Source organism: Echeneis naucrates, chromosome 8, assembly GCF_900963305.1.
Source record: "Echeneis naucrates chromosome 8, fEcheNa1.1, whole genome shotgun sequence".
NCBI classification, from domain to species: Eukaryota; Metazoa; Chordata; class Actinopteri; order Carangiformes; family Echeneidae; genus Echeneis; species Echeneis naucrates.
Genome location: NC_042518.1, coordinates 9,802,683 through 9,824,050, shown reverse-complemented (window position 1 = coordinate 9,824,050; position 21,368 = coordinate 9,802,683). Strand labels below are relative to the sequence as shown.

At 40.5% G+C, this 21,368-nt stretch overlaps 2 protein-coding genes across 5 annotated transcripts; both read right to left on the bottom strand.

Moving 5' to 3' along the window:
* Positions 1–461: 461 nt before the first annotated feature.
* prkacaa (protein kinase, cAMP-dependent, catalytic, alpha, genome duplicate a) lies at positions 462–16,089 on the bottom strand. 4 transcript variants are annotated; one of them, XM_029508693.1, is made up of 11 exons: positions 15,292–16,089; positions 9,000–9,008; positions 7,130–7,191; positions 6,535–6,663; positions 6,234–6,332; positions 6,067–6,149; positions 5,855–5,981; positions 5,617–5,712; positions 5,222–5,344; positions 4,397–4,561; positions 462–3,586 (listed from the first exon to the last, which is right to left on the bottom strand). In XM_029508693.1, the coding sequence occupies exons 1-11, from the start codon at positions 15,335–15,337 to the stop codon at positions 3,461–3,463; spliced, it is 1,065 nt and encodes a 354-aa protein (XP_029364553.1). In that variant the 5' UTR covers positions 15,338–16,089; the 3' UTR covers positions 462–3,460. The 4 variants fall into 4 exon arrangements, with proteins under 4 accessions (XP_029364553.1, XP_029364552.1, XP_029364550.1 ...); XM_029508692.1 differs by lacking the exon at positions 9,000–9,008; XM_029508690.1 differs by lacking the exons at positions 9,000–9,008; positions 15,292–16,089 and adding an exon at positions 13,243–13,531.
* Positions 16,090–16,757: 668 nt separating this feature from the next.
* asf1ba (anti-silencing function 1Ba histone chaperone) lies at positions 16,758–20,359 on the bottom strand. The gene is made up of 5 exons (XM_029508715.1): positions 20,222–20,359; positions 19,980–20,112; positions 19,089–19,204; positions 18,469–18,645; positions 16,758–17,580 (listed from the first exon to the last, which is right to left on the bottom strand). The coding sequence occupies exons 2-5, from the start codon at positions 20,086–20,088 to the stop codon at positions 17,389–17,391; spliced, it is 594 nt and encodes a 197-aa protein (XP_029364575.1). The 5' UTR covers positions 20,089–20,112; positions 20,222–20,359; the 3' UTR covers positions 16,758–17,388.
* Positions 20,360–21,368: the final 1,009 nt, after the last annotated feature.

Below are 21,368 nucleotides of genomic sequence, written 5' to 3'. Positions count from 1 at the left end.
TTCTTCAATGACTTTACCCATTACATGTACTTAGACTTAATCTTAATTGCTTTAGAGCCATCTGGAGGCCCTTCTAGGCCTTTTACATATAACTGATGACAGATGATATCCTCAAAAAGAGTGCTCTGAGGCTGTAGATACATTTGGAGAGGGGTGCTGAAAAGCTGGGTGGTAATTGATCCCATACCGTGGATACATACAGGATGAACAAAACACTGCATTATTCACTTGCACCTGCTGGCTTTCTGAAATATGCATAATAACAGTGAGGACAGTGAAAATGACACATACCAACAATTTGCTCTTCTGATTCTGCCTGAAACTGAAAATACATTCCTTCAGATTTGCATGTCATAAGAAAAAGCCCATTATCTTGTTATGTGGTTAAGCAAATTTAACTGAGTGTGACATCATGCAGGTTGGAATGAGAGTTTATATAGAAACCAGACATATTAGTCTTAACAAGTAAAACTTTATTGGAATGATACATTTTGCAAAATATTACTTTATGTATACTTTTTTTAAACATACTCATTGTGTTCTAAGGGTATCTGTCAAGTTCTCCAGAGGGTAAGATAGTTAAGACTGTCAAAGGCAAGGATATACAGTATTGTTTCCCAAAAGGTACAATAGACTACACAATCACTGTACCCAGGTCATGAGGAAAAAAGATTAATGTTCTGTTTTTGCTTTTTTTCTCCTTTTTTTGAAAATACAATTAGAAAATATGAACGCAAAACATCTCAGATGTAAAAAGTGTTATGTCTGAATGAAGAGTGTGTGAAAACTTGATGAAAATAGAAGGCAAACAAAGGAGAAAAACTCAAAATGAGCACAGATCAGTTGATAGTGTTTAGGTGATAGAAAAGAATTAAAGACAACTGACAAGGTTTGTTTTGGGGGGTGGCGGGACATTGTAATGGCCTTAGTGTCTGTAGTGGATAAAGTGGCATTGGCTGCCAACTCTGATTTAATAACTTGTCACAACATAAAGATCAAAGCTATTACATGTGCTCTCTTCAAAGCATTACATAGTGTTTTGCACAAATCTGTTAAATAGAACATTTGAAGAAGGTGTGGTATGTGCTTCACTATTTGCAAAAGATTGGACAGGTTGGTCAGCTCAGTGAGCCACTGCACTATTGAATGTGATGCTCTCGATTCAAAGGTTAAATGGTGACGAGGCCATTGGCTGTGGAAAATAAAGTTTCTCAAATGCATCTCTCGCACAAGAGACATCTTGCCAGTGGTTTGCTTTACCACATGCAAGAAAAACCACGCTAGCCAGAGAAATGTGTATTAAGGAACGCAGAGCGTTTTTCCAAACAGCCTTTCAACATCTTCAAACAATTCAAGACATTCAAAAAAGGTATCCTGTGCTTGATTTCAATTAAATTAAGAAACTCCTAAAAATAATTACTCAAGCCCACCGAAATCATTTAGAGTTGGAAAAAACATTCTCAAAAATGGCATGTTACAAGACTTGACAAATAGACTGATGCACATCAAACAATTCACAGAAGCTTTTTCAGTAAGATGGAAAAGGTCTAGCACCTAGGGACGTTGTGTGTGTGTGTGTGTGTGTGTTGGGGGGGGGGGGGGGGGGGGGGGTGAAAGCAAGCATCCTTCATCAAACCAAAAAACAATGTGTTCCATCAACAAACCAGCAATATGATTTGGTCTGTGATTGTCTTGCATCCACATAAATAAACTTGGCAAAAGGGAACAACTTTAGGAGAGCTTCCTTAGTTTAATTTGTTACATAGAAAGCTGGAAAACGGAAAGAAAACATTCCAATCTCAACAGTCCCCAAAGGTCTGGTTGGACTGCAAGGCTATGTGAAGGTGTTAAATGTAAGGTATATACAAGAGAAGGGGTGAAGGGGGGAGGAGAAAAAAAAATGACAAAGGTGAGAAGTTCAGTGACAATTATCAGAAAACTGTTGCCCTACAACTGAATGATGACCAAAGTCCAGAAGAGCTTTTTGACATTAATCTGGGTTTTGTTCCATCTTCAAAATAGAGCAGAGAGTCCTTTTAAATAGTTAAGTATGTTATCCACGATTTCGGGTACCTCAGCACAAATAAAGCATTAATGCTCTGCCAACTTTAAAAGTGATATTGTACAAAAATAACATGCACAATTTGCTGAAACATTTTGCTACTTTTTTGCGTATTAAAATCCACCACCACCATAATTACATACAGAAAAACTTTGCAGTATTCTCAGTTTGCAGATTTGGCTGAATTTATATTTGTTTATTTATGAAATCTTAATTCAGTTTCACAGCTATGAGACAATGTTGAAAAAGATGGATATTTCATATATTACCTATGTATGTGTGTGTGTGTGTGTGTGTATGTATCTCTCTCTCATATATATATATACACACACACACACACACACACACACACACACACACACATATACATACATGTATAAATGTACTATGAATTAAATAAACAGTAGGAGTGTGACCACAATGTTAGTTGCTGCTGAATCACAGCGTTTTAACCCACCCTTCAGCACTAAATAACACACAAGCACAGAGATTGACATAAAAGGACAAAATGATCACCAATAGGATTTTCTATTTTTCTTTTCTTTTTTTGTTTTTTAAAAACACTCTAGTAAATTCAGCTAAGAGAAAGACAGACTTAAATGCAGACCTCATGGTTACCATTTTTTACAGGTCCCTGAAAGCAGTAAGACCTAGATGAAGTTAACTGTGATAAATCCTTTTCACTCTGATCAAAGAAGCCACCGCTGCTTCAACTGCAGGCAGTGAGCGCATCATCTACCCAATAATCATGCCACACTGAGCAGACATAGGCAGGTGCAGAGAATTTTCAAGCTTTCAACCAATACGGTCACAAGGGCCGATGCCACCACAGCCAAAGCTCTGCACCAGTTTTGACACAGCTTTCCAACTAGTTGGCATTATGATAGGCACATCTGTTGGACTTGGTATTGCTTGGACAAATTCGTGATGGAGACATGGAGGGGTGAACCAGGGTGACAAGATTCAACAATCTCTCTGTTTCAGAAGCTTGTAGAGTGGGCCCAAAAAATAGGAGCCTGGCAGATTTGGTACCTTAACAGAAAAATCAATGCCTCAACCTGCAAAGACTGAAAACATGTCATTACACCATCAGAAAGACGCAAGTCTAGCTGAACAGCCTCAATCTAGACCTGTTGTCCTTGAGCCCCAGCCACAAACACAAGAGGGATAAATAAAATGAATAGGTAACAGTTGAGAAACAATCAGAAAAGGCAACACTGCTGGTTCTGTTGGATCTTTCCTCACATTGCCTACTTTTCCAGTGGGGGGATTTTACATTGTTGTCGCTATTACAAATAAGCAAGTTAGCAGTCCACCCTAGTGCCTCCTGTCTGCAGACCCCCTTTTACTTTCTAAATCCCTGCCTCTCACTCTTTCTCCGCTACTAATGGTTGGAATCTAGAACTCAGCAAACTCCTTTGCACACTTCTCTGTGAAGGACACTCTAATTTCCTCTTCCTCGTAGTCATCAAAGTTGCTTGTGTCACCGGGGCCTTTGCACTTAGGGATAAAGGGAGCTTCCACCTGGAATAACACAGGACATTCAAATTACTAGAATGATAGACAGAATCAAATATCCATCGTGCTCCATAAAATACTGGTTGACATTGGAATAGGGCCAATGGAGCAATTAAAAACAGATTCACGTTCATAATTGTACAAAGCCACTTAAGAAGATTAGACTGGGGGTTAAAATGTGTTATACAATCTAGAAATCATGCCTGAATTCTTTTTCTATGGCAACACTGCAAGATTCATTTGCTGTGATCACATGCTGTCATTTGCCTGTCCTGAAGCAAACTCTTCTATTCTTGAATCTGCAGTTACTTTCTAAGATTTCTCAGAAAGAATTTCATGTACAACAATTTTTTTTAAAAAGATTTGTGACATGAATTTGTATTGTTTTTTATTACACATTTACGAGTGTTTAATCTTTGTATTCTGCTTAAAGACTGTATTGTTAACATTTAACCTTTGTTTACACACTGTCACCGCTCATTACATGCCTGACTGCCCTGATAGAGGGGACGCCTCTTTGCTGCTATGCATAGGTAAAGGTTTCATCTTAAAGTGTATGCTTATTTTTTTTGTTCACATTTTTGTGCGTTAAGATTTTTCCATTCTCCTCATGTGACATCATCAGTGAGGAGAAAGCACAGATGGTGTGAAATTACCCATAGCCACAGATGTAGACTCAAAGGAACACCCACTGACCAAGGTCCCATTAAAGCCATTCTCCTTTCTCAGCATTAATTTAATTTCATTTTTCCATTTCAAAATGTAAGATGAACTCTATTTGTAGGCATTACTCCTATATGAAGGATGACCTCTCACCTTCCTCTGGTAAATGGCAATCCAATCAGTAGTGGCAAACCACTTGTGGCCCTTGATGTCATTGACCCCATTCCTGAGGTTGCCAAAGCGCTTGGTCAGGTCCACTTGCAGCAAATTTCTCAACAGATCCTTCAGGTCAGAGCTGAAGTGGGAGGGAAAGCGAACCTGCAAACAGCAAAAGTGGTGTAAGTGTGCTTCACAAGCCAAGCACTTCATGCTACCATTTTTAAATAGACTGCTGGCATCTGGCCTACAGCTGTGCCTTCATGCGAGCCTGCGAGTGGTGTGTAGTGTTGTAAGTGTGCTGTTTAAATGACAGTGTGCCCACAAATGCTGAATTTGGATGTGATTTGCCGTGTTCTGGCAGGTCTGCTTGTTTGCACCTCTCCATTTTTCCACTGATCTCTCACTGTGTGAGCCTTTTTTGCCCACAGGATCCCTTACCACAAGAAGTTTTTGCACAAAAGCCAGAGATGACAACCAGTTGGTTGCTGAAGCTAGCCTGTTTTGTGTGAATGACTGAGAGCTCTTGTTTAGTTCCAATGCTCTGATGAAAATTAGTATTTACTGAGGTCACATGACAAATGATTTGCTGAGATGTACAATCAACCTTTGATGACTGTTGTATGCACTGAATAAACTGGCACATTTCTGGCTATATGCTGTTGTTTATAGGCTGTAAGGCTACCTGAGCACTTGCTACAAGGTGGCAGTTATTTCTATGGCAGGGTTTCCTTAACAGATAATCATCTAGTTTCCAAATAAAAGATGAAAGAAAAATATGAAAAAAAAAGGGCTTATTTAGGTAGACTTCTCTAAACTCACCTTCCCTGATACAATCTTTTCGTAAATCTGAATAGGCTGGTCTGCAAAGAAAGGGGGATAACCGGCGGCCATCTCATATATCAGCACCCCCAGAGCCCACCAATCCACTGCTTTATTGTAACCCTGGAAAACACAGAGGAAATAAAGGGCAGTCAGATATCCCCTCAAACAAACATACAAACTTAAACATGTTGACAATAAACAGCATATTGTACCTGTACAAAAAGAAGAAGAAGAAAAAAAAAAAAACCAAACAAAAAAAACAACCCACCAGGATGGTGTTTTTTTTTTTTCTTTCTTTCTTTCTTTTTCTAGATGGAGTCCCATACTGGGTACAGCTCTGCCATTTACAGAAAATGCAATACTATTCACTGTGGGCCAAGCTGAACACTAACCTTACTGAGGATGATCTCTGGTGCTAGGTACTCCGGGGTCCCACAAAGGGTCCAGGTCCGGCCCTTCACTCTTTTTGCAAATCCAAAATCTGTTACCTGAGGAAGAGATGGAAGAGATTAGAGTGCTAACCTAATTGCAAGAAAAACAAACACCAAATAAACAATTATTATTGATGGCATATAAAAACAAACAAACAAACAAACAAAAAAAAAAAACGTGCTATCCTTCTATCCTTGCCTGGATATAGCCTTGGTGGTCAATGAGCAGGTTCTCTGGCTTCAAATCTCGGTAGATGAGGTCCAGTGAGTGAAGGTATTCAAAGGTCAGTACAATCTGGGCTGCGTAGAAGCGGGCGTGTGGTTCACTGCAAAACACATGAGCGACACTATTTACAGTCAACCTGCAGCATATGGGGAATACTTATTTGAGTAAAAAGAATGTCTGTTTACCTGAATCTACCGATTCTCCTTAAGTGTGAAAACATTTCACCCCCAGGTACATACTCCATTATCATATACAGGTTACTGTTGTCCTGTAGAGAGGTGAGTTTTACTTTGACATGCAAAACACATATCAAAAATAGGGGGGCGTGCTTAGAAGATGGACATTGTCTTACTTTAAAAGAGTGCTCTAGTCGCACCAGAAAAGGAAAGCTGACAGCTTGCAGGATACGTTTCTCATTCAGTGTGTGCTCTATCTGCTTCAGCTTCACTACCTGGGAAGGAAGACGATTCATGTTTACAAAGCAAACACAAGATCAAATAATTATACAAATGTAAATGTACCCTCATTGTATTGATAATGCGATTATTTGAACATTAGCATCAGCATTAGATATCAGAAAGTCAATGTCACTATTTTAGATTTTTTTTTATTGGGACATATTCCTCTTGATTATCATGTTCTCTGTCCTTTACCTTCTGTTTGTCAAGTATTTTCATAGCAAAATGCTGGCCCGTCTCTTTGTGTTTAACCAGCATGACTCGACCAAATGAACCAGTGCCTAAGGTCTTCAGACGCTCAAAGTGGTCCAATGCCGCAGTTTGCTGAGGGCAAGAAGAGCATGTCCGTCAGAGGCAAGGGGGCTTATCATTTTACGGTCAACCTGTCAATAAGAGTCTTTACTTCAACTGTTTTACTACAAGACAACTCAGCTATAATCTGCTGTCAGGTCAGCAACAAGTATTATTCATATAGCTTCAACACGTCCTAATTAAGCTGAATTAGATTTTATTTAATTTTTTTTTTTAGCTGACATTAGAGGTGCAATCATTATGGAAACAAATATAATATCCTCATTAGCCCAGCAGAGGGTGCAATGCCCCTTTAAAATAAATTTGAATTAATTTGACCATGGGCGGGGCTACTCCCATGAGTCTGCCTGAGAGTGAATACAAGTTTACAATGAAACCAAAATTTTAGTATAAGCATAACAACACACTGCATTATTAAATGTGTTCAAAACTACAAAAATCATGAATAGAAAGAATTGGCATTTGTAAACTCTCTCACCTGTGCTGGATTCTCCCATTTCTTCAAGAAATCTTCTTTGGCTTTGGCAAGAAACTCCTTCACTGTAATTAAAAACAAATTGTATGTTCATTAGAAATAGATTGTCAGTTTTTAATAGTCCAGACTTTGACCCCACCTACTCCCCAAATGCCAGAGAAAACCACGCCACCTGTTTTTTATGTTGAGGAATTTGCAAGATATTCCAGGATATGAAATTTTTCAACTACACTTTTAATTGTAAAGCTCAACAGATGGTGAGTCAATTTCTAAAAAACTATAATGAATGAAGACAAAGGAACATTTAGATCACCAACAGGCAAAAAAATGTAAATCTGTAGTGCAGGATATCATGAAAATCAGAATCTAATGAAGCTGCCGGGGTTCTTGGCTGAGATAGAAAACATTATGTGTGCAGCCAAATGCTAACAATTCACCAAATATGAACACATTACATACATGCTGAAGAGGCCATGTAAGCCCATAAATCTTAATCTATTCAATAAATAAGTGCACCACCACCCCTGTGCAAAACTGACCCCGACTGTATAAATGCCAAGTCCATCTAACAAGAAAGCTGGATTTCTTATTGGAGTCCAGATAACCAATCACCATCCCATGAACGAAGATCTACTGGACTCTGTAGGCCGGATGTCTCATTTTTTAAAACAATGGCTGCTTACAGGGATGAGGTGGAGCAGCTGACACTGTGGTGCTCAGAAAATAACCTGGTCCTGAACGTTGCAAAGACTAAGGAGCTGATCATAGACTACAGGACAAAAGATGGCTATTTAGCCTCTCTCCATCAGTGGCGACCGTGTGGAGAGGATTTCCAGCTTCCGGTTCCTGGGTGTGGAGCTAGAGGATGACCTGACATGGGGTGTCAACACCAACATCATCAAGAATGGACAGCAGAGACTGCACTTTCTGAGAGTACTCAGAAACAACCACATCACACAAAAATTGCTGGTATTCTATATTCTCACCTACTGCATGTGTGTGGTTCTCCGGTTGCACAATGACAGACAGGAAAGCTTTCCAGAGGGTCGTCACCACAGCCCAAAGGATAATCAGCTGCCCTCTCCCCTCCCTGGTGGAACTGTACAACACCCAATATCTTAGGAAAGCTCAAAAGATTGTTTGGGACCCATCTCATCCTGGACATTCACTCTTTGAACTGCTGCCGTCAGGCAGACGTTACACACAAACAGACTCAGGAACAGTTTTTATGTCAGAGCCATAGCTGTACTTAATACAGCCAACATGCCACTTTAAACAATACAATGAACCGTGCAATACTCACAGAATGTGAGTGTTGTCTTTTGTCCTATTTTTGCGTTTTACAAGTATTTCTTCAATTCTTTTTAAACCAGCACCTGAAGGACTGCATTCAATTTCATTGTACTTGTGTAATGACAATAAAAGGTACCATCATATCTGGAGAGCATTTTTTCATTGAAAGAGGAAAATGCACAGAAAAGAAGTTTTTTGCTCTTCTGCCAGCTGGCTGTGAAGAGACTTACAAACTTGCTGCACTGAGAAAAAAAAAAAAAAAAAAAAAGAGGCGTAAACTGACTGATTGAAGTCAACCTGTGATCGACAGATGGTTCACCCAATTATCTTGCCAAGTCCTTAACAAAAAGAGAAGATATACACACACACACATATATATATATATATATATATATATATATATATATATATGTGTGTGTGTGTGTGTGACACAAACACAAACACACTAACCCCTTATAAATAGTTCCCAACAAAGTCTTCCCAGATGGTGTTGTGTAAGAAACCATCTGCTACACCAGGTTTAAGTTGACCTTAGTTAGGAAACAAAATTATGTCTGTTGTTTTTTGAAACACATATGACCAAAACGTTCTGAGGTTCACCACTGGCCCACATGAGCGAAACCCATCTAGATTTAATAACGTCAAATGCATGATTGAGGAATAAAATTTTAATTTGAAATAATAAAGTAAATAGCGTTTAGAGTTGAACATCCAGCTACAGTACCTTTAGAACACTTGGTCATGGCTCGGAAATGCCAAAAATTACACATGCCAACAGCGTGCATGTACACACACGTTATTACAGGCTGACAGACCATATGCCTGTGAACACACAGGGACGCATACTATCATATGGACAAGTTCATTCTTCTTGTCCTTATCTTTATGGGGCTAATCACCAGAGTGTGTGGGAACATGTAGATAAACAGTCCTTCCTCATTCCTCCTTACTGTTTATGCACTAGCTATAAGAACCTGGCAGCCGAGAAAGCATTGCCATTTCAAATGTCAGAGGAGGATTAAAGTTGCAAATATACAACTGCTGTTTACATTTATTTTTATTTATTTAATTTGTCATTATGTTGATTACATTTGTTACATGTGGGTAGTGGTTGGGGCTCTGTGCATGCATTCTTTTTTATAGGTGGCAATGAGTAGTAAAGAGTATGATCGCTTAATCAAACCTGGTTACAAATATGTGCCAGGGAGCTCCAGGGAGCCTTGTCCAATTTACCCCCAATTACTACAGTAATTATCAAGGAAGAGCAAACAAGATTTCAGGCGTCTCGTTCACATATATTGCTGTTGTTTATATGTTAAACATTTTGGACAAACTAATGTCCCCTGGTAGAGCTCAACTCAAATATTTATACTAATTCATGAACAACTGAAAAATGGTGGAAACACAAACCATCTCAGGATAATGTGGAATGCCTATCCGTCTTGGTAATCAATCCAAAGCAGCCTTGGGCAGAGATTAAACAAAGCCTGTCAAGCTTTCAATAGTGAAAGCACATACTTTTTTATGGACTTTGTGATGTGAACGTTTAAACTAATTGGCTTTTGGAGTGATTTTTTTTCAAATCAAAAAAATGTTCAAAAACTATCTACACATACATTTCTCATGAGAACTTTTATCCATGTTTTGCACAAATGCTATACTTGAAGCTGAATGAGGCTTAATCCTTATTTAGCTAATGTTATTTCCTGCAAATTCTCTGAAGACAAGCCACTCCAACAATAGGATGGGAGAAAGCCAGCAAGAACAGCAAAGACCAAAGTTCGCATAAACATGCCGAGTTGCTCCCACAGAGAGCAGTGGAAGCAGACCCGTCGCCGGGGAGAAAACATTTCCCGTGAAAGTAGCTCAACTCCTACTGCACAGCACAATGAGCCACAAGTAGAGCTATTCCTGTCATAACTGGGACCACCTGAAAAGAAAGTTGGGGTGCTCCTTCAAAAGTAGCTGGAAGCAGTTGGAAGCTAAATGGCCAAATTTTTCTCAAATTTTCTTGATCTGCTTTTGGCTTGGCTGCCAAGACTTTACAGGGAAGTTACAGGCGATGAACTGGTACTCAACACCCTAACTCTCCTTTGAGCCCAAATTTCTTACCATCTGGGATGACTATTGATACCTCTGGTGCAGCATCTGCTGAGTGCAACCCCGATTCACTTGAACGTGAAGATGACTCCTTCTTCCCTGCATGCCTTCTGGAGCTCTTCCTGTCACACATTAGCCCTGAAAGGTCTAGCAGGTTCTTCTTCCTTGGCCTCTTCCTCACAGCCACAGACTCATGGCCTGTCTTTCCCCTCTAAGAGCACTCCAGTCAGATCAGCTGCCCTACTCGTCCACAGAAACCAGTCAAGTATCCTTGCTGGAAGGATGTTTTCAGTCTGGCCTATGACTGAAATGTTGCTCGGGACCAAATTCAGAAAATTGCATCCACCTCCAATGTGCAGTTCAACATAGCATGAACAGAAGCACTGCCCCCGTTATACTTAGACAAATCAATTGGACCTTTGCTTAGTTAGTATCAATATTTATTCTGCACACAGAGTACTTTCTGCTGTTCCATTTCATGTCAACTACACATACAAATAGACACACACACAGAGGCTATATATTGATCCAAACGGCATAATCGTCCAGGGGAGGGGCAGAAAACACTAACTGGTATATTTATCCAACCTAGAGAGAAGGTCCTATGGAAAACATGGCCTAAGCAAAGACCCTTGAGCTGAACAAGACACATCTAGATGCAGCAAAGCCTTCCCCTAATTAGCAGACCCAATCAGAAGTCACATTTGCAATGAAAAACTTTATGGGCTGATCTGGGTGTTTCGGAACCATAATAGTAGCTCTCTCAGGAGACATTAGCAAAGCAGGAGTGTGCAAACTGCTGTGAAACTTTTTCTCCCTGACCAAATGCACCAGAGTGTCTCTGTAGTGCCAGCGCTGAATTGATCCTCCAAAAATCAATCCTACATCTCTCCCCTGGGCCTCACTGCCCCACTCTGACGCAGGAACAGAAGGGTTATATTGGGGCGAGCTGGCCGACATTTAACTGTGAAGCGCGCCAAATCAGGTCTGAGGCTGCATTTAGCCTTTTTCAGACTGAATGCGGTGAAAAAGAAAACCAATAAAAATGGAAACAGAGCTGCTGAAGTAGAAAGGTATTTGAATGTGTTTAATCACGAGGAACAAACCACCATCAACTTAATACCAGCAGAAAGCAGCTACTGACTAAACCACCAATGAAAAGTTGTTTTGTATACAACTGTTATAAATAAGACTTGATGATGCAGAGGGAAAAAAAGTTAACTGAGTGCACTAATGGTCATTGTGCAATTCAATGTTAACCTCAAATCTACTCATGCATGAGGAGTAAGGTTGCAAAATGAATCGAAAAACAATCAAAGAATGTCCAAGTGCAATATCAAAATCACAGAAGCTGTTAAAAAGAAAAAAGTATAAAAAAACTGCAGAAGCAAGAAATGGCATAAAGCTATATGATTTTATTTTCTCTTTTTGCATATTGTGCAGAACCAATACGGAGGACAGGTTAAGTATCTGTATCCATCCACTCTAATGTATAATGATCGTTATTTCTCAGTATCACATTAGCAAAAAGGTTCATGGAAAGTCTCTCGTTGTGCTTTTCTGGTTAGCTGTGGCCTTCAGACAGACATACTAAAAGTCTGTCATCACGTAATTATTTCAACCTTTACAAAACCAGTTCATTTTCACCTTTCTAGTGGCTTATGAACATTTTACAATGTCTACCTGCGCAACAAAAGTGCTTTCCTTGTATTTCTGTAGAATTGCATATTATGCTTATGTGTAACCATAGCATCATAAGATTAAGCACAACTGACACTAACCCTTTGTTCTATTACCACATCTGTAACTACTGTTTCTTGTGTGATCCCTCCATCCTAAATTTTGCTTTGCTTGATGCTGGATCTTTGGATCTCAAAATTGCTCCAGGGCAGCATGTTAGCTTTGCCAACACTGCTGCCATCTTATTGGAGGTGGCTGATTGGCATTTCAACTGTAAGGTCCACTGGTAATCAGTGTAGGTTTATAACAAAGCCCCTTTTACTGGAAACAGGAAGTGATGAGCGATCCAAACACAAAACCTGCCCCTTTTGCACAAACCAGCTGCGTGCAGAGCAGGGGCAGGATGTGAACCACAGGTTATTTATAGACTGAGGGAGTTGCACTCTTTGACAGGGCACCACCTCATTATCAGGCCAAATCCAAAACACTCAAAGATTCAACGCAGCCATTGCCGTTTGTAAGGATGTGTATGTTGCACTGACATTAAATAAGTGTGTATGGTACAGAAAAATATTCCCAGGCTATAAAAGAATAACATAATCAGACGTCCTTTTAAGAGCAAGACCAGAGAGTAAAAAGCTCATCGCACTGTGTAACACTGTATGTTGAGAACCATGGCACCATGAGAGGCACTTCCAAAATAATTATTTAGAAAATGTTTTCTAGCATTATTTCTAATTAATTAAGGATAAAAGTTAGCAAACTGTACAAAAACACATGGACACATTAGTACTGGTTTCTGCCATTGTACATCCAGTAAAACAAATGTCTGCCAGCATGAAAGATCACTCCATCAAAGCCAACAATAATTTAGTCACAAGCATACAAACATTCAGGAAAAAAAAACAGTAGCTAACTTATCTGTTAAACAAAGGAGCTTGAGCACAGCATGTGATTGGTTAAGATGATGGGAGATAGCATAGCATGAGCAGCAGCTCCACCCCTAACCCAAGCTCCTGTCCAGCTCTAGAATGAAGACTCACTCCAGCAGCAAGCCTCTAGCTCCTCCTGTGGTTGGTCATATCTGCCTCCTCCACAGCCTGTGTCTCCTAAACAGGGCCCAGCTCGGTGAAACAGCCTTTCTGCCAGCCTGTGAATAACAAACATCCTAAAAGGCTGGGGGAAACCAGCTGATAGTCTCAACTCTGCAGTAGCTCCAGATGCTCTAACAAGCGGGAAGTCCAGAGTATGTGATGCCAACAGCGTCTTTAAAGGCCAAACTTAACGCTATCCCGGCTGGCTGTGTTTGTTTTACAGAGCAGTAGAGACGATGACCAACTGTGCAAAGCCTGGGCTGGACCTTCCTTGCTCCTTCATTTCCTGCTGCAGTTCAGTGTCTGTCCGCCCTGCTTCTTCCTGTGGGCCAGAAATCAGCTTTGTATACTAGAGCTCTGCTCTTCTCTAGCCTGGAAAGTTCAGAGGAAACAGCTCTCAACGCTCTTTCCATTTTCCACAGAAACCAAAAGGAGCTGTTCCATGTTACCCTTAATCTGTAGCTGCGTTGTGAAAAACTACACTCCTGGGAGTGGGCTGTGAACCCCTGGTCTGCACCAGTCTCTGGGGATGAGGGTGGGTCCACAGTGATCGGGCCTGGATGTGAGACAAGGCATGTGAACAAACCTCTCACAAACTGTGCCTCCCATATCCTTGCTTCTAACCGAGTGATCCCACATTTCCAAGAAATCATAAGAAAAATAAATGAATAAAACACTTTGAGCTAGAACTTAAAAGTCACGGGGCTTGTTACACGGGTTACCAGGGATGGGTTAACGTTACAGAGGGACTTGAGCCCATTCTTCACACCTCCTCTCTACCAGCAGCAAGGAGCTGACACTCATTTTGCAGATACCTGTTCAGACTTTACACACTTGAGTGTTATTTATGGTGTCATGGATAAAAACATGGAACTGTTCCTGACTGATGGAAGGCAACCCAAATCAGTAGAATTTAAATCTTATAGAAAAATAAGAGTGAAATCTTCTCTGGTTTATTAGACTTGAGGTTTAAACTGAAATGTCACCTCATTAAAAAGTAAATAAATGGTAACTAGATTTAGTCTCAAAGTGATGCTTGAGAGGTGCATCAACAAGATAAACAGCAGCAGAACGGTAAGTGGGGACAGAGCATCCCATGCTCTCTGTCACGCAGACAAACATTTCTGTGCACACACACTGGGTGACATATACAAGTGCCTTTGTTCTAAATGCTGCTCATCACATGATGTTCCAAGAGACTCAACTCCAAGTTTCTGCCTGGAGAGGATCACCCTCATGCATCATATGACCCTGTCCTGGTGGCATTTTCCTTCACTGATAACAACCAGCCCCCTCTACTTGGTGACTGTCAAATGTCGTCTATGGGACACTGTGCTCTTGTTTTGCAATAATATGTGCATTTTCGTTCTTGATTCCAGTTTCTGCAATAGCTTAAATGGCTTCACATCTCTATACATAGAAAAATACTTTATCATGAAGTAACAGGATTATTATTCAAACTTCAGCCAAGTCTTGAGGTTTTGCACCTTTTAAAACCTCACAAGAAGGGGTTGGGGGCATCTGCTAGACACGAACCGCAACGAAACCTATGACTGTTGTATAAGGCTGACTGTTGTCATCCTCACTGGCACCTCTGAATATAACCTGGGGCTTTTAATCACAAGCTTTCCCACAGAATGGGGGTGGGGGTGAAAAACATACTTTGCTATTGGGTCAAGATCAACATGGTGTTACAGCTAAAGAGCTTGGAAGAAGTTTATATTTGGACATGAATGTCCGCTGGTTATCGTTCATGTGGCCTCACCTGAAGTTGACAGTGCAGCGAAGTTTGCTGCAAAATTCTGCTCGATCACTCAATAACTGTGAAACATGGCGGTGTTGTTAAGGGTACCTGGGCCTTGTTGCACTGCACAGGTGCTATGTTGTACTTCATACACCACTGCCATAATCTAAACAGGAAATGGCCACAGTGAACGCATCCAAGGACTGGCAGCATGATACAACGAGCTGCTGCAGCCACAGGTTAAGGTTACTCACCGCTCTCCATCTCATTGCCCTTCTTTGCGGTGGGCGTGTTGCCCATGATGGCAGTCTGATGGTGAAGTCCCTGGTTCGGGCTGAGTTTTCCTTCACAAGTCGTTGAGTGATGCTACGCCGCTAACGCAGTCGCTGGGCTCAATGAGGCTGACAGCTAACTACTAGCTAACAGCTATCATTATTGGCTAACCAGTGGAAACAGATGTCTCCCGATACCTTCCCGCGTGAGTTAGCGGGGGGAAACTCCAGATAAGTGAATATATCCAAGTCTGCAGCTAACACTGGTGCTTTGAGTTAGCTACGTTAGCACGGCAGCTAACTCTTGCGGAGATGGTCAGTGGACGTTAGCTTGTTAGCTTGTCAATTTTCAAGCGAGCACCAGCAAATGAAGACGGCACTCGATTGTCCTTTATTTCCAGACAAGGTTTTGTTTATCCCAAATCCAGAGCGGGTCATTAGACGGATCGTCGAAAGCTGTTTTCCGGCTGTCTACCGAGCAGGCTAGCGTTAGCTTTCAGCGTCCTCGCAGTCGTATCCTGGCCTGACCTACCCAGGTACTATCTCTGTGTAGGCAGGCCTCTTCAATTGAGAACCAGATAACAAGAGTGCCGTCCAGGTTTTTCCTATTTTCAACTGTTGCTTATTTCATATGGTTATCTCCCCATTCGTCCCCGAGCCAGCCGTCAAATGCAATGGTTTCCTGGGGCCGACCATCTGATAATCGATTCTTAAGATCAACAGACCCCTTTCCATTAATCTTCAGACCGCAAGGGAAACTCCAGTCATCCATCCAGCGAGTCTCGCCTCTGCTCGCATCTGATTGGCTGCGTGCGCAGACCGCTGCGCGACAGGAGTCACAAGTCAGCCGTTGATTGGTTCAGCGTCAACGCATCAAATAAGTGCATTGATGCGATTCGCCCGTGAAATAGTTTTATCCCACCCCCAGAGCTCGCTGTGAGCCAATACGCCCAAAACTGTTTTTTCTTTTAATATAAATTATCAATTATTCTTCTATCCGTGTAAGTTTCGTACAGAAGTTATAGCTAACGCAGAGATAGGCAGGAGATTTACATTCCGGTGTTTCCCAAAGCCAGCTCTGCAGCACAGCCAGCCTTTTTAACCCAACCGATCTGTGATTGGGTGTGACGTTGGCACAGGCTATTTTTAGAGATGTGAAAATAAAAGGGGATAATCACATATTTCTTGTTTGAGTTGGCACTTTGCTGTGTGTAATGTGAGCAAAATGACATACATTTGTGGAATTGACTGGACAAGAACAGTAACAACTTTTTTTCATAGCAGAGGGATTCAAATTTAGGTTATATCCTGATTTTCTGCTTCTGCCATCAATATGTTAAAAGGGAAAATCAATAATTAGAGTTAGTGGCAAAGTTCTCACCAACACACAGACACATAAGAAACACAATGTTATTTTATTTGGAATCCAAAATTGCAAACAGAAAAAAAAAAAAAAAAAAAAAAAACATGGAGAAAGTGATACAGTCGCATCATACAAAGCCCATCCGAAACTTCACAATCTAAGTAGGAACAGGTCAAAAGGAACAAGTGCAAAAGGAATTTGAACACAAATTGAAACAGATAAAGAGAATTTGGCCAGCAGAGTCTCAAAATTCCTGTACAGCAACATATTGCAAATTCTTTGCCTATTGCTTCAGTGCTGAAATCCTCTTAAATGGGTACAAATCCATTTTGCACCAACAGAAAAAGAAGGAAGGAAAGAAAATCACACCATAGCACTCTGCTCGGATTCAGTTCAGCTGCATTATTTTACAGTCGCTGTTCTACCTTCCATGGGTTTAACTATTTCAATATTGCTTTCAGCATCATGGAAAGAAATTTGCAGCCATTCGTGATGACTGCTCCATTGGGTTGTTTAATATCTTCCTAGGAACGAATACTTTTCTGAAGCCCAAGGTGAGAGGTCATTTTTGACAAAAAGCCTCGGAAATATGGGCAGCTGTAAGGCAAAGATGTTTGTACATCCACATGAGAATGTCCACGGGCATTCTTCAAAAATAAGGACTCTTGCTGAGGTTTATTATCTTTCTGGTCATTTCCTCCTCTTCTGGGTAATTTCTATAAGCAATCCATAGAGTTATCTGGTAGTATTCCTAGGGGTGGAGCCTTGCCTGGAAGGCAGGATGGAGGGAGCATGGAATTTGATGTGGGATCTACATTTTCAGAGTCTTCCATCCTCTCTGCACAGCCTTCCCAGTTTATATGGAACCTGGTAACACGTGGGTTTGATGCCAGAATATTTCTCTGGAGCTAAAACAGAAAACAGGGAATATACATAAATATTGCATCATATTACTACTGAATAGATCTGAGCCAACTTCAGGCATATATCTAATAGAGACATGATTTATATTATTTCTGCATTTGAAAACCTTTGATGACTGGGGAATTTCCCAATATATGCAGCTAATTTTTGTATCATGTTACCATCAGTTGGCAATACAGCCAATATTATTTGGAATCTATACCATACTAGAAAAGAAAGTACCAAATGGTATTTCTCCATCGGTGAATAATCACATCAACCATATCATATCCTACATAAAACTGCACCTTTGCAACTGTCAACACTGTAATCCCTCATCCACATATTTGCTTTTACACCAGTGAGTGAAAGGTTTCATTCCAAATATCAGCCACCTTGAAAATCTGACACCTACAAACCAAATCCTTTGTCATTACAGCAAAAATCACATTTCAATATTGACGTTACCACTAGAATTAAGAAAACTGTTTACAGAATAGAACTATTTCTACTTCTTATATAATCTTGAGGATTGGATAAGATTATTGTCTATTTGTAAAGGATCAATTGCTCTTGACATTTTAGTATCTGTGCCAAAGTGCAAGGACAGCAGAATGAAAAGCTCTAATTACTGCTTGATAGCTACAACTATTCTAGGTTCATGGGGCTAAAAAAAACCCCCAAAACAATAACATCTATTTAAAAGTATATTCCACATGGGTTTTTTTCCCCAAAACAATTTAATTCATTCAAAACTGACAGAACATTCTGCACTCAATACACTTAATGCAAATAAAAAGAATTCTATTGTATATTCTAATATGTCTTAAAACCATTTAATTTAGAAATAGGATGAGAACTAAGATTATCCATAAACAAACCATTAGTCATACCTGAGTGTAATCTGGCTTGATTGGTGGATTTTCACGCAGCTCAGGGTCTGTGTATTCATTGTTCACATAGTAACCAATACGAATGAATTCCTGGCCACGATATGTGCAGGTAATCAGCACTACAGTTACACCAACAGCATCACTTTCAGGGATCAATCCAGTGTTTGGGGCATCAGCCTATTGAGAAGTGAAACCACACAAAGACAAAAAATTTCAGTATACGTTCAATTCAGCAAAGGAAGAATGGGGCTGCATCAAAAGTTACACCTTGTTTTACTTTTGAGCTTTAAACTGTAAGCAGTACAAAGGTCTATGTAAACACAGCCTAATCCTGCACTGTTCAGGTATCTGAGATGTTTTATGTTCCCATATAGCCCCACAGAAACATTTTAAGTGTTTATGTTTTCAAAATACTCCACGAAGAATTAAAAAGCTATGCAGGGGAGGACATCTCTCTTGCACTGTTATAAAGAAAAAGAAAACCAACCCAAAAACAAAACTCAATGGTCAGCAATGATGGTGTAATATAATTTAGTGAACTATAGTATTTCTGTCACCATTATAATCTACATATGCCCAAACAAAAGTGCTGTTTCAGATCTCTGCCCTACCAAACACACCTGAAACACAAACATATGTCTCCCAGCAGGTACAGGTCCAACCAGGACAGAGTCAAGGATTTGGTCATATTCCTCACTCTCTGCTGAGCCAACATAGATGATCTTCCACTCCAGGTCTATAAAAACAAAAACAAAGTGAAGTTACGTTTCATTATAAAATCTGAGAAGACATGCTCAATACTGACAGAACTGGTTCATGAACCGAATAGACCAACAGAAAAATGTCCAATTTCAATAAGAGATTTCTCACACTGTTATTTCATCATGTAAACAAAAAACAAACACAACTGAAAGAAGAACTGAAACTAATTGCTTCATTTCTACTTATTGTTCATTTATCTTAATGCATACCTTTTTCAGAAGAGATACAAAGACTTTAATGAAGCCCCAGATGACTTCTGCTTATTATTATTATTATTATTATTAAGAACACAGAGTTGTAACTGGCACAACTATTTGGAGTTTAAATTCAGTTAAAGTAGAATAAATCGAAATCAAACTTGGTCATCTACTGCGTCCAAACATGTTCATGTCACTTTATATACTTGAAAAATACTCTCACAACACACACCTGCATGTGTAACCTCCGAAATGTCACACTATTAGCATAACTGTACAAAGGAGATAATTAATAAGTTTCACTGGACGATTAACTTTCCATCGTGTGTCCACCACGGGGGACACATTCAGCGCAACTGTCCCCCTCACTCCGCCAGTGACTCCTGGCTCTCTGACGTCATTTCTCGCGACGCTGATGACTTTCCGTCCAAAATTAGCCGTTAGAGCTAATGCTGCTGGTTAGCCATTAGCAATCTTACACAGACGGACAGGGCACCATGCTCTCCGTTTGGCCCCGGAGACCCCATTGTGATAGTTTTTCTGTGCGCCTACCTTCGGGGAGGTCTTCCATGCATTCGAACGTAATTTCAAACTGAAAAGGATTTCCAAAAGGACTTGGGTTATCCAGGACAGCCACATTCAGCACCTGTACCTTCGCCATTGTTGCTGGGGCGCTAAAACGAGGCTAACCAAAAAAAAAAAAAAAAACAAACGTTCAAACCAGTTTCCCGGGGAGTGCTTTAAAAGCAACACTACACCAACACAGACCGAATAACCGGCGTCCGCGGGATTACCTGCCAAACACTCGCGCTGTCACTCAACTTTTAGCCTTATTTTGTATGACTCAATGCTCACTAGTCGCTCATTTGCCAGGCAGAATGGACGGTTTAGATTGTATTTGCTAAGAAATATGCCGATCTCCCGCCGCTTTGCCTGTCCTGCCGCGACTACGGCAAGCGGTAAGCTGTTTGGTAGAGGAGCCGCCTTCATTAGAAAAGGCAAATTGCCTCTAGTGGCCCTCCAGTGGCTTTCTAAAAACTGACGGCAGATTTCTTCCATTGTTTACTGTAACTATTTCCACGAAAAACGCACAACGTTATTGAAACCTCTGATCTATCAACCTCAAGTCAATCCAAGGGTTTTATATGAGCATAATTGCGTTAAAAACAAAAAGACAATTGAAAGAAAATTACAAAATGATAATGGCCTATAAACTGTTCATCAGCTTGTTCTTAAAGTGAAAACAGAAAAAAAATAGCTCATGCACTGTCTTAACATTAGCCAAAACAAATTTGTGATGAAATGTGGAACTGAATAAGCGTACACCGACATGAAAAATATTGTGTGGAATGAGGGTGTGATGTCTAATATTCCAATGTGTGAAAAGAAATGTTTTTACACTATAGTATAATAATAGCAAAGAGTTCATCTCCAATATTATCAAGGGAAAAACATAAAAAAATATGCGGAGAGAAGGCGTGGACTGGCTGACTCACTGCTGTAATATTAGAAGAATGGCTTTCCTTTGAAAAAATAAAAATAAAATAAAACGCCCCAGTGCCCTCACACATCCTCCAAATGAAAACTGTTCGACCACCACAGATTAGGCCTGAAGCAGCCTACTATTTCTTTGCCCACCCTCCTCCGAGTCTGATCAGGGGCGATTAGGTGAGGATTAGAGACCAGTGGACCAGCTGGCAGCCAAATTCACCCTCCAAATATCCCAGGAATGTCCATATCCTTTCTCGTGTTGGGGGGGGGGGGGGGTCATTCGACCTGGCGGAGGCGCTATTTCTTGCCCCCGCTGTCACAGGTTACAAGGTGAGAGCTGGGCACAGGACAGTCAAGCAGTGTTGTGCAGCAGGTTGGCATCACTCTGTTGGCTATTGTTAGAATAATAGTTTAAATCTAAATCGGAAATACAAATAGAACTGCTTTTTA

Bases quoted from the DNA above. Each gene is read 5' to 3' on its own strand.
- prkacaa (XM_029508690.1), bottom strand. From the start codon at position 13,366: ATGTTTGTTATTCACAGGCTGGCAGAAAGGCTGTTTCACCGAGCTGGG. The intron at 6,664-7,129 runs GTGAGAGAGTTT...TCTTGCCCTCAG, and splicing joins AATGGGAGAATCCAGCACAG to CAAACTGCGGCATTGGACCA. The intron at 5,982-6,066 runs GTAAACAGACAT...TGTGTTTTGCAG, and splicing joins AGGAGAATCGGTAGATTCAG to TGAACCACACGCCCGCTTCT.
- asf1ba (XM_029508715.1), bottom strand. From the start codon at position 20,088: ATGGCGAAGGTACAGGTGCTGAATGTGGCTGTCCTGGATAACCCAAGT. The intron at 19,205-19,979 runs GTAGGCGCACAG...TTGTTTTTATAG, and splicing joins CATGGAAGACCTCCCCGAAG to ACCTGGAGTGGAAGATCATC. The intron at 17,581-18,468 runs GTATGACTAATG...TTTCTGTTTTAG, and splicing joins TCAAGCCAGATTACACTCAG to CTCCAGAGAAATATTCTGGC.